Source organism: Dicentrarchus labrax, unplaced genomic scaffold (assembly GCF_905237075.1).
Source record: "Dicentrarchus labrax unplaced genomic scaffold, dlabrax2021, whole genome shotgun sequence".
NCBI lineage: Eukaryota > Metazoa > Chordata > Actinopteri > Moronidae > Dicentrarchus > Dicentrarchus labrax.
Window position 1 is genome coordinate 25,289,923 of NW_026136714.1, and position 13,628 is coordinate 25,303,550.

The 13,628-nt window shown below is 39.4% G+C and overlaps 2 protein-coding genes across 3 annotated transcripts in view; both read right to left on the reverse strand.

Annotated features, from left to right (window-relative positions):
- Window positions 1-9,057, reverse strand: part of ogfod2 (2-oxoglutarate and iron-dependent oxygenase domain containing 2) — a 239,773-nt gene extending 230,716 nt beyond the window's left edge. Inside the window, exon 1 of the mRNA XM_051422087.1 lies at window positions 9,052-9,057. The gene's annotated coding sequence lies outside the window, so the exon portion shown is untranslated. The remainder of the gene's footprint in view (window positions 1-9,051) is intronic.
- The window catches only part of zmat4a (zinc finger, matrin-type 4a), a 146,192-nt gene that overhangs the window by 43,528 nt on the left and 89,036 nt on the right, over window positions 1-13,628 (reverse strand). For both annotated transcript variants that reach the window (XM_051422099.1, XM_051422098.1), the window contains exon 5: window positions 7,313-7,534. In XM_051422099.1, coding sequence (XP_051278059.1) covers window positions 7,313-7,534 — 222 coding nt within the window. The remainder of the gene's footprint in view (window positions 1-7,312; window positions 7,535-13,628) is intronic.

Here is a 13,628-nt window from a genome sequence, read left to right on the forward strand (position 1 = left end):
ATCAGCGCACTGCGCAGACGCAGGCTACGTCACTTCCTCAATCCCCACTCGCGGCATTATTTAGAAGATAGAGCTGCGGTGGGTTAACGTTAGTCACAGACACACACATTTTAATTGCACTTCTTTATTATGTCATTGTAGCTCGAGCATTCAAGCACCTTGTTTCTCTTTAAGTTAAACTTGAATGTGAAGTACATTTTTTCTGGCATTGTCATTTGAAGCTATTTTATTTATTTATTTAATTTAAATGTATGTGTGTGTACTTCTTAGTACATGTTTGGTAGTTAAAATAAATATGTTGTAAGTTCAAATCAGAGCGTCTTCCGTGTCTGGAATTGAATGTGTTCTTGAGTCTATAAGGTAACAATAATATAATAATAAGATAACCTTGTTTGACTTAAAGAAAGTTTGGTTTTGTCTATACTATACTATACTAGGTACTTGTACTATATTAACTGGGTTAAATAGAATTGCATTACTAAAAAGAGACTAAAATACAATTTTCATTGACTAAAACTAGACTAAAATGTCATCAGTTTTCGTCGACTAAAACTAGACTAAAATAGTCATGGATAATTCTGACTAAAATAAGACTAAAATGCTCAGACTTTTAGTCGACTGAAACTTGACTAGACTAAAAAGAGTATAAATGTGACTAAAACTAATAAAAACCAAAATGACAGTTTGACACAAAGACTAGACTAAAACTAAAATTAAAACAGGCCGCCAAAAACAACACTACCGCTGACTTATTAACACATAGAAATCATGCAGTAGATTGAGTTATTCCAGATTAAAAGTGAGTTTCTTTTGCACGTGATGGGAAGTCAGAGTGGGAAGTCTGTGGGGTGGCTCAGTAAGGGACCAACACCAATTATTTTGGCCCAAAGACCACAGGTCAATGCAGCCATGTTTATATTTGGATGACCTACTGTGCTTTAAAAAGTAATGATTCTGTGCGCCACTAAATAAGGGTTGCACCATTTGTGGAAAAGAAAAGGACAGGAAAAGGGAAAAGGTTGGGAACCACTGCCTTGACTCTTAACTGACAAATACCCCTATATAATAACAAAGAAACCTGAAGGTAACACTCAAACTAGTTCACCATTTTTAAACAATAAAAACTAAACTAGAATGAGGAAACCCATTCTGCAAAACTAACTGAAACTACGTGAGAAACACTGCTGAACTAAGTTCATTAAATTGGTCCTATTTGTCTTCATTTTAGGAAAACATTTACATGATTATCTCTTTTAAATCCACTGCAGTGATAAGCAGGGAAAAGTGCTTACACAATCTGTACACATTAGTTCGTTAATGGACTATCTACTGCAAATTAATTTTCCATCCCATTTGCAATTTTGCAAACACTACAGTCCTCACTGTTAGAGTAAATGAAACATATCATCGCCACTCTCTTCACTATAAACTTTGAACAGTATAAGCATCAGATATGAGAGGAAAGCAGACCCTGGAGTGCTGGACCCTTTTCCAAACTACAGCTTTACTTACATTTTTTTTTTAATGTGAGAGTTGGACCATTTGAAAGAGCACAGGTGAGCAGTTACATCAGTGTTACAGTATGCTGCAAAGTAAAGCTATTTTCTCATACAGTTTGGTGAACTTGACCCCTCCAGTGTCTACTTCTCTATCTATATCTCTCTCTTTCTCTATCTATTTGCCATCAACATTTCATAGCTGCACAGTGTTGTATACGCAACAACAATAAGACCTCGATGACGGCACTTCCTCCTTTATGGGAGCTGCTGAATATTTCATCACACGGCAATCTTCAGAGTCAGACTGCGCATTTACCCAGCAAGCCGAGAAGTGCGAGGACACTGCTGGAGGTCAGGGAGAGGGAACAGAAGGCAGAGGGTGGGCAAAGGGAAGAGACAAACTCTGCAAAAAAAAAAAGGAAATGCGGACAAAGATAAAAAGAAGAAATGCAGAGAAGTGCTTCCAGTAGAAGTTGGGAAGGATGCCTGCTCCAGCTGCAGCATCCCCCCGCCGCCGCCCCCTGTCCCGACTGCCTGGCCACCCGCTACGCCTGCTGCGGTCCCATTCTCTTCTCCACAGGCTCACAGTGCTGGTTTTGCCTGATAGAATGATTTGCCACTTCATTACTAATTGATAATCGCTGGAGAGAAATACTCATTAGCCCAAGTGCTGAATGAAGCAGCTAGCATGCTGACATTTTCAGCCTCTCCATAATGACTGTGTTGATGTTGGTGAATCTGTCTCTTCCTAACACAGTGCAATACAGGCATAGTGTGAAAGAGATGAAGCCAAAGATAGGGATGCAGAGAGGAGCCTTTGAACAACCCAGAGCAACACCAGTGACTATCCCTTACTCCAAATCTCTAGGGATTGCATTATTGAGATTAATGCTTATTAAAAATAGAATTATAGGAACAGCATATTTTATGATTCATTCATGGTATAGAAAAACAGTGGGAAGAAGAACTTAACAATGAGCTTCCACTGTTTGGAAAAATATTAGTGCTGTCAGATAAACGTGTTATTAACGGCGTTAACGCAAACCCATTTTAGTGGCGTCAGTTTTTTTATCGCAAGATTAACGTTCTTTTTGGCCTAGCACACTTTGTAGTTTTTTTCACATGCTGTTGCAACAACTAGTAACGTTAGAAAAACTACAACACCACACCGGATCTAGCTAGACCAGAAACAAAACAACAGGCACGCTGCACACACTTGTTTAAGAGTAGTAGACGTTACATTTTCAGTGGATGGCGAGTGCGAGACGCCGAAATGGATGCCAATAATATTCTGAATGGAAAGTTTACTTTTAAAAAGTTGCCAAATGGTTCCATTGACAAGACCAAAGTGATCTGTGTGTTGTGTCGTTGTGAACTGAGCTATCATCACAGCACGTCCAGTCTGAAATACCACTTGATGGCCAAGCACACAGCTGATGCCAATTCTCCACCCCCACGTCAAAGCCAGGAGACGATGGATGATTTTTCAATAAAAACAACATTTGCACAAAGCAAGCCGATCCACTTTTCCATGTTGATAAGAAAAAAAATAATGGGACAAAAAGAAATCAAGGGACATTTAGAATAGATGAAAAATGTGCGATTGATTGCGATTAATTGCGAGTTAACTATGACATTAATGCGATTAATCGCGATTAAATATTTTAATCGTTTGACAGCACAAAAAAATATATATAAACTTAATTCATTAATTTAAAATTAGTTTGCAACACTTTTTTTCGCACACATTTTCTGCCAAACTCAAACAAAATGTAGGTTATTTCACATTAGAGATTCCTGAATTTCTTATTTTCTCTGGGCTCTGATGAAAAACAAGCACACACACAAAAACAATATTGTGCAACAATCAGGATCAGTCTAAAGCTTGACTCCTGCACTGCACAACTAATCTGGTGAAAACTGATGAAAAGGTATTGCAGATGAACCTCCTGAATGTATTGAACTGAAAACTATATAATTACACTAATTGTATGATATTATGACAGTTAAGGTTGCAAATATGTACTTAGCTTTGGCATGGCGGTATAAAGCATTATGAATTATGTCCACCACCTATATTACTTTATAAACCTTGTTATAAGTTGTCATGCATGATTAGAAACATCTCTTAAAAGTTTTATAAAGCCTTATAAATGCATTATATTGTCTTATGAATGTGCGTACAATGCATTAAAGATAAGACCTTCATAGAAAGTGTTACTGTTATCTGTAATGCCTGCCAATGGGACGGATTCGGTTGGAATCCCCTTGATTCCCCTTGAAATCAATGAAACGAGACAGTAGAAACACTACCACTTGTGTTCCCCAGGGCCCGCCAGAATTAGGGCTTTGTATTGGAATCTGGCGAAATAATACGTATCACAATACAGGTGTTATGATTCAATATATTGTGATACTATAAGCAAGGCAATATAATGCTTTTTTTTTCTTTTAGCCTAATTTTAGGAAAATGGTCGTAGTCCCGGTAACATCCAGCATCATAGCCCTCCGTTTACCACACTATTATCTAGCAGTTGGTGGTTTAAACCCAAAAATCGTTACAATTTCTTTTGAGAATCGATACAATATCACAAGACAAAATATTGCAATATCATATTTTTCGATATTTTCAGCCCTAGGCAGAATCAACACAAAATGAAGGTTTCTTGACGCTGCTTTAACAAGCACCACCCACGTTAAAAGCCCTGCACATTTGAGGTATGTATTTAGACAATGGTGTGCTCACCCTAAAAACTATACTATATTAAACTATAATACTGAGTAATGATATTGCACAACCATGGGCCAAATGTACAATGACGTGTAGACATCATGTATTCTGAAAACCTCAATAGCCAATATGACAAAGCTGAAATGACTGTAACCACTTAATTTGGCCCCAACCAGCCACACTGCACCTATAGGCATAAAGAACCAATCAGGCCTGCAGTTATGGGTCCATGTCCAATCAGCTATGTGGACTTGTCTCTTCCATTCGGTGCGGACACGCGCCAATGCCCTTTACAACACCTCTGGGCTCCCTCTGCTCTTCTGGCAGCTGGCCCTCCAACGACTGGAATAATTTTGTGTAATTGTTATTGACATATTGTGACTGGGAGAGGATAAGCAAGAACGTTCTTTCCTCCTCTGTAAAATTAACAGCTTGTGACTCAGAAGGAGTCGAGCTGACAGCTACGGCCAGGAGGGCTGCCTTGGTGGATGACCTGCAAATGAGCAGGACTCTTTCCAAATGTAAAGTTGCTCTCTGTCACTGATCAATAGTACCCGTCACATTATTGGCTGCACGTGAAAAGTGATTACAAGAATGACCATTTAAACGTCCTTTACATAAAATTATACCTGTTCCCGCTCAAATAATAAAAGTCACACTCAAACAATTAACAGTATTAACGATTAAGTCGTTTAATGGTTGATCCTTAAAGCTGCACTAATGTTTTTATTTCAATAATAGGTCAAATTAATGATTAATGTACAACATAAAAGAAGTCTCTCATGGGGGAATTATCACAGACTCTGTTCCCCTCAGCCGTACACAGCGTTCTAGCATCTTGTAGCTCACTGTTTTGGTTTAACCACGACTTTACTGTTTTGGTTCAGTGTCATTAAATGAATTTCCAGCTATTATCAGTGAAAAAAGTTCTAACCCACTGTACACTTCCTGTTCAGCAGACAGAAAAAGTTAGCAACCAGCTGGTGAACATAGTGCAGCATTTAGCAGCTAAAGAGCCGGATATATTTCTCAGGGGTTGGTGGAGACCTAGAAATAGTAGAAAAGGAGAATGAAAAAGACTGCCAGTCATTCAGTGGGCCAGAAACACCAAAATGAACGCTAACGTTGCTCCATGTCTGCTAGCTGTCAACACAGGTGGCTGTATGCTAACACATTAGCAGCATTAGCATGTTAGAGACCAAACCTGAGCCAGAGGGAGAGTGAGTATTGGAATTGCATTTGTCAGCTGGACAGAAATGAATAAATGCTAATGTTCCGCTGTATCTGCTGGGTGGAGACTGTAAATAGGCAACTATTTAACACAAATAGCCTGACAGCTTTATATGGTGATATTAAAAAACTTTATAAGGGGCAGAGAACAACTTAATATATCTTTAAATGAAGAATTCCACCTAGGGTTATTTTTTTGTACTGATTGACATTGACCTGCGACACCTGTGGCAAAAAGTTTCCATTGAATGATTTGAGTTTTTGGTTTAAAATAACAAATTTACCAATTTAGACCATATTCTATTTAGCCAAAGTTCTTCTTCTGGTTGTCCACAACTCTGATCAATGTATACAATAGTGAGGGATTCCTGACAATTATTGTCTATCATGTGATGCACATGTTCAGTGTTTCGAAACACTAGGCCTAGATCTTCATCATGTTGAGCAGACCAAGTGATCAAGACTTCAACTGTCTTACAATACGTTTGTGTATAACGGATTGTACTGTTCAAAGTGTACTTTGTATCTTGTGATTATCCATTTTGTTTTCTTGTGTAAAACGTAATTATCCAATAATACTGGGTGTAATTTAATGTAACTTTAACATTCATGCCTACAAACACAACTTTGTTCATGTGAGTCCTGAAATTATTCCTGTATTGCTGCATTTTTCATTTTATACTCTTGGTATGTGTCCTATATCCAAAACATTTTTGGATATCTACACTCTTGCCATGTGTTTATATTTAAAAAAAAAAAGTACAGGAACAGAAAATAGAAGCCTTAAAGCCAACACATTTCAGAAAGAAACTCCCAAGCCATACATTTCCACTCTTTAAAAGCAAATAATAATGAGATATGTCATGAACCCTGGGGAATCAGGCAGGTCAGAAGTCAGGGTCAGTCAATGAACAGCACCCCTGGAGCCTGTAGGGTATCAGGGTCTTGCTCAAGGACACTTCAGCTTGCTTTAGCTTCAGTCTGCCTGTGGAAGAGGCGCTTGAACCATGAAGATCACTCTATTAATGGATGTTCCTCCTACCACTAGGTCACCTCTCTGTCCACTGAGGAACATCATACTGTGGATGAGAAGCCCTAGGGATGCTATACCATAACTTAACACCTTGCCATGGCTGTTCCTTCGGTCACTGTACATAAGTCGACGTCTGACACAGCCAATGGCACGAGGACATATAGACACTCAGGCCACGGGGCCCAAAAAGCTGTCCTTTTTTATTATATATAAATAATTCTTATAAGACAGAAAGGGAGATTACATGACAATACATGCACTATTTTGGCGCCTAGCTGCTCTCCCTTTAGGGGTTTAAGAAAATATGAAAAGATATTGCGTCCAATATTTTGTTTTGTGATAATATATATAATGTATAATTGTTTTGATAGAAAAAACAAACTACAAGATAGAAACGTAGACCTAGGGCTATGATTTTGGGTGTGATAAATACAAATGCAGGTCCCACTTGCATAAAAACGTTAACTTTTTTAAACTTGCATATTTATACTATGATAGTTTTCCTAAAATAATTATTTTTTAAAAACATATGCCTACAGTATGGCAATATATCGCAATATACTGAATTGTAACCCCTGTATTGTGATACGTATCATATCGTGCCAATTTACCGCACCCCCCTTAAATCCCACATTTAAACCTAGGAGTTGCCACATTGCAGTCTCGATGCAAACCAGTAGTTTCAATCAATTTCTTACTCAAAACTTTAAAATTAAAGAAAAAACATGAATGTGATTTAAAATGTACTGATGGACGATGAAAATGTATTCAACAGCCAGAATATAAAAAGTATCTTTTGACTTTGGCAGTGCTCCATACCTTTCATCTCTCCCATGTCCAGGGTCTTGCCCAGCTGCTCCAGCAGGTCTGCTCTGGCAGCGTTCTTCTTGTGCTTTTTGCCATCATAATGTTGCTGAGCCATGCCGGGGTTGTTGAACCAGGCGTTGCATAGCTGGCAGTAGCGGTCCGAGTCGCGGCGCTGTCGCGGGGAGGTCATGGGAGACGTTTCTGGGGAGCTCTTTACAGGACTGGGGGACGCCTCTGAAAGAGAAACAGCAATAAAACACAATATTCAGGTTTTCTACGGGTTGTAGTCGTTCCCGTACTGACTCATTATTGTTAATCTTTTAATCTTTTTAAATAAATGTAAACATGTCTTTTTGGTCCTAAGCAGATTTCCTACTAACTACAAAAGACACCATATCTTTGGTGTGCAAAACATCACAGTCTAACAGCATGATTTGTGACGTCACAAATAGTTAGGAAGTCAGTCCTGGTCCAGTATCAACTTGTACAGTGTGATGTAGAAACTTGAAGCCACCAGTGCACATCCACTGAGAATGGACTTTACAGTGAAGTAGGAGACATCTTGTGTCCAGCAGGAGAACTTTAACTTTAGAAACAACACTTGCATATTCAGAGAGGTAGAAGGAGTAGATGAATTTTTAAGGATTTTAATGTGGAAATTATATTTTTTCTGCAGAAAAAACATCAGACACACACTAATGTTTCAAGCTGATTATTTGTATATGCTGTGATACATGTCTACAGGGGAACTTTAAGGATAAAATACTCTTACTGTGTAGTGCTTAAAAACTTGTTTAAAAGTGTGTTATCTTAGGAATATTTTTAATATATATATTTTTTTTCTTAACAAGAATTTAGGCTACTGTCAGCATGTCAACACAGCCTAAAAACAAAGCGGAGTTTTTAAAGTGGGGATTAGTAGTGAGCAGACAGAGAACATTGTAAGGGCCTTAATGAGCGTTGATCAGCAGCAATGTCACAGTGGCTGCGTCCCTGCTAGTGCGTCCCTCTGAATAACAAGCTGTTATCTCCATTAAACGCCTGAAGAGGAAAACCTAAATTCTACTTGGCAAACGGATTAAAGAGCCTGCTCTCCTCGTGGCTACCCACTTGTGCCTTCATGCATGGATGAAAGCATTAACCCTGAACGAGCGCCGCGTTGCACTGAGCGCTCCCCAACACAAAGCAGCACTATCAACCTAATCAGTTTTAACACTCCAATGCTCGGCCCACCCTAAGTCAACAGTTAGCGTTGTCCCATTATGTTCCATTACACCAGTCAACATTTCAAAGTGGCAACTCTAGAAGCCGAACTGTCAGCATTTCGCCCTCTGTTTATTCTGTGCCTTCAGTGAGTCAGAGCGGAGATATAGGCAGAGCAGAGTTTACATTTGCATTACATTTCATTCTTTGCTGACGCTCTCATCCACAGCAGCTGGCTATTATGTAGGATTTGAATCTGTGACTTTGTGGTTATAGGGTGACCTCTCCAACTAATAGGCCAATGTAAACTGTCAGACTTAATTTAATCCTTGTAGTCCCCTTTGCAAGGAGGTCAGAGGTCAGCTACAGAACAGAAGCCCTGGAGCTGTTTTAGATGTAATGCCTTTCTCAAAGGAAAGTAGCTTTTAGAAAGCAGCGTGTGCTTCCACTGTACACTCCAGCAACTGAATCCCATGACTCAAACTAGCCATTCTGTAGCCATCCTACCTACTGAACTTCAGATTAAAGCACCACATACAGTAGAGGACCTGCCTCTTCCTTTACTAGTCAGTTAGAAAACTACAGTTGACACGTACTGTATAGAGAACTAAAAGCTGTTTAGACACCTCTGCTGTATGAGACGTGACATGAAAGCACAGCTCTTGGTTTCAGCAATAACAGTCAGGCAATTACCTAGCAGAGCAGGGAGACAAATGACAGACTATAAAAGAGATAATTTAAAGGCTGTGGACAACTCAAAGAAGGTGAAATATTTATTGTTTGTGCAGATGACAAAGAACAGACAGGAGGCAATTATTGATCCAGAACAACTTCACCTCATACTTTTGCAGCAAACTTCATTCAAAGCTTTTATTATTATTAGTATTAGTATTATTGACAGTTGTTGTCATATGACAGTTATTATTATGGACTGTTTTGGAGAAATGGCTGATGAAAATGGTATGAAATGAACCAAAACAGTAAAGCTGTGGTCTGGTAAACCAAAACAATGAGCTGAAAGAGGCTAACATGTTCTGTAGAGCTGAGAGTTGGCTGATACTTGTCTGTAGTTATAATTATTAGTTTATAATTATTAGTTTATAATAATTATTATTTTGAATCACTACAAGTCTTGTGTTTTATACACCCACTATACCACCTTGCTACAACTGTGTGATACAAGAATTGGCACTTTGCAGTACTCGAGTTCAGACTCGAGGACGGAGACAGAGGGGGGACAACATGCATCAAACGGCCACAGGTTGGAATTGTACCCAGGCTGCTGCAATAAGGACTTGGGGCACACACCATGTGCTATTGTACATGAATCCAGTCTCAGTCTCATGTTTTTTCTATTGACTTGGACTTGTCTTGAACTCGTTGGTATTTCAGACTTGGCCATTGTTCTCGCCAGTTGGTCTCGACTGAGTCCAGAAATATATGTTTTTTTTCTGAAGTCGTTTAAAACAAAACCCTTGATTAAGTGTGCTTGTTCAGAAAATGGGTATTGGTTCAAAATTAATCTAGAACGGGCATTGACATTGGCTGCCTGGTAACCACGGTTTCAAGGCAATCAATATCACTTTCAATCTCATGCCTAGCTACCAAAACTCATCTCACTGGCAATGGCAAAAGCCTACTTTTTTGTCTATTTTGGTCTTAACTCTGTCTCTCTCATTTGGACCTGGTCTCTCACTTGGCCAAAAGTTGAGAGTGAAGAGGAAATGAGAAGCAAAGAATAGAAACTCGAGCAAATAATTTCCTGCAAATACTAAGGAATTAAAGGGGCATGATTACGAGACCTAAGCACAGATCGTTTATCATCATCAGAGCGACCTCACTGTACAGTTATCCTCCTACAGTGCAATCACACTGATTTAATATTCTTACTGCTTTTACGTCACTGTGCCCCGGCCATTCGTCTTGCAGCCCACCGGTTTTACCTAAAGTATTTACGTTCGCTTCGAGGTGGCAGACTCCTCATTCATAACAGGCTGTGTTATTGCAGGATGGCTCTCCAGTCTCATAGATAACCCAGCAGGCACATAAAGGAATGAAACCCTTTCCTCCCATTTAGTGCATCATTAGAGCCATACTGTTTAACACCCTTCTGTGCTTTGATTGAGGGTTCCGCTCAGTTCAGAAGGCGGGGCACATAGCCATCGCCAAGAGGCAGATGGTGTCGACTCGGTGTGGCACCTGCTGCGTAAAGGACACTTTAAACCCTGAAAAGGCCCTTGCTTCTCTATATTACAGGTTTAAGCGTCAGCGAGATAAAAATGTGCCTTATTTTGCTGCACAGAGATGAATTTATGAGCTGTGGACACACAGTGCTAAGCACGGAGAACACTCAGAGAGGAGTGCAGCTCTTTCCTGAAGCAGTACAATTTTTTTGACATTGATGTCTGAGAAGAACATTTTTTGGGAGAATCATCAGTACACCAGGGTATGAATCATCCAGGCCTGATGGTCTTGATTTATCATCATCAAGTCAAGGAGACAGTACACATGCCACATTTCATAATGGCAGCCATGTAGCTGGTTAGTCAGAGGACACACACACACACACACACACACACACACACACACACACACACACACACACACACACACACACACATACACACTGCAGCAGTTTATTGGCCTGATAAGCTCTTTGCTGGCTGACCAAATGTGAGGGTGATGGGTTTGATTGTGATGGGTGTTGGTTCAGACTGTAAAAAGGATCTAGCACACAGGCTTCCAATACAGCATTTTAGCATTCTATTTCAGTTTTAGTTCATACAACTTTGCAAAATCAGTTTTAATGTTAAATTCATTTGAAGGATTGATCAAAGTGGGTATTTTACAGCAAATTTTGCTTCTTTCTACTCTATGCTTTCACGTGCATTCACGTGAATGTCCTCCAAATTTGATGGTTCTGAACATCACATGCCACTTTGCAGAGATAAAACACTTGGTACTGGGGGGAAAGTCAGGAAATCAACAAAGGTATCTCAGTAGGAATCATCCTCAGGGAACTATGACGAATTTCAACAAAATTTAAGGACATTTCAGAGAGATTTCGAGTCATTGAAGAGTTGATCGGACAGCTCACTCACAAACAAAAATATCAATCTCATTTTAGTGCTAGAGGAAAAGTTTTTCAGTAAGTTACTGTCAATTCAACAATAAACCTTAAACAGAGAGATTCCAGGTTTAACCAGTGAGATACATTACAAGAAGTATAGTGGCTGAATAGCTTTTTAGTCTTCTTATTTTTTGTTACACAAAATAGAAAGATTTAAATCGTTATCATTATTTTGCTCATACTTTGTGACCATGAAAAAGGAAAAACACTTTGTATTACAATTTCAATTTTTGTTTTTTAAAATGAAAATCAAACCACTCAACCACTTTTTGTTTTTTAATACCCGTTTCTGAAAAGAAAATTGAAAGAACAAAAAATGACACTGACCAAGTTCTGATCTCCGAATCTCATTTTGGACATTATTTTTATTCATTTATTTTTCTCTTTTCTCACCTGAGGCCCTTCCACATCAAAATACCTATAAATAACAGGCTTCTAGTTGGGAGCTTAATTATTTATTGCTGGACTTTGTGTAAGTGTAGCAAATACATAAACCATTGAGGCCAGAGGACAAATTTTAAGTATCCTAGAGCCCAGTTTCACACCAAAGTGTGTAACAGACCCGCTGATCCAGTAGAGGATACCGTGTCAGTGTCACGTTTTGCCTCGCCTAGACATGAAAAGTACATGCATGTATGAAGGTGCAGTGCCAGCAGACTGCTGTTTGAGTCCCATGTATAACCAGAAGTCAGTTTTATTTTGCGAGGTGCAATCTTTTCCTAAACCTAACCAAGAGGTTTTGTTGCCTAAACCTACCCAAACTGCAAGCTCAGCAAGCTTTATTTTGAAAGTGTAACCGGACGTAATATTTATTATTGCAACTTGACATACAAAATGTGACTTTGGCATAGGGAACCAGAAGAAGACAAAGATCAACTTTATCACTCAGTGTTTTACACACATAGGCCTACAATACTATCACACACACACAACTTATAGACATGCAAATTTGCCATGATGGTGGAGTAATGGGCCCCTTGGCAGTACCTTGGAGGAGGAACTGGAACCTCTCCAGCTACCAGTCCTTACAGACTGAGCTATGGGCACCCCAGCGTGTGTATTACACGGTTTGTCATGATACTGGGTGTCATGTATCACTACAAAAACTTACGATGGACTGGAAGAGAAACCAACAGGATTCTGTTTATCAAACAACTGCTGATTTCTTGGTGGGGCTATAACCACATCTAGCCCTACTCTAGCATCATCAATGTCGTAAATTCATGTAAATGTATTGCACTGAACTGTAAGACCTATTTATGGGTTGTCTGTGGTGCTCCAGCCACTGCAGGACAGAATGACGCAGGTTTCATCAGTGGTTTCTAAAGACTGTATCTACAGAAAGTAGCTTCCTCGTCCCTCTGTAGAGACGTTTTCTATGGCAGTAATTAGTCATATTCATATCGCTTAGTGTTTGTCTCCAGGGAGATGCACAACACTCTTGTTGAAAAGCTTACATTTCAAAAGGCAGCTTTACATAAACAGCCTTATTTTTTTTACATTAATGGAAATGCGTTTTTAAACTATAAAGCAGCGTTTGGAATTAAAAACAAATGGGAGTTGTGAGGTTTTGGTGAACAACAGCACTGCAGCAAATGCTTTGAGATTGCTGTGCTGCTTGGACACTATGCTGCTCTGTGTAGATATTGTGTTGCCTTTGTCAGCCGTCAATGTAAAGCTCATTCTAATGTATTTATTCAGCTCTCTTATTTGCCCTGTTTTTGCAGAGAGAGAGAGAGGAAGTACAAAGTAGACCTATTTAGCGTGAATGGAGTTATAAATCGGAGGCGATTCAGCATCTGTGAGGAGAGGGTTTAAAAGTGCTCTGAATCCATGCTGCTATCTCTTCCTACAATGCTGCTCCCTTTTGGGCTTTCTACTCACCACCCTCTCCTCTGCCTACAAACCCTGCCTGTGCACTCAGGAAACAAAAAATGTTCTCATATTTTCACTTTGTCTCTGAGGAGGAATCTTTGCAAACTGTGCAGGTCATGT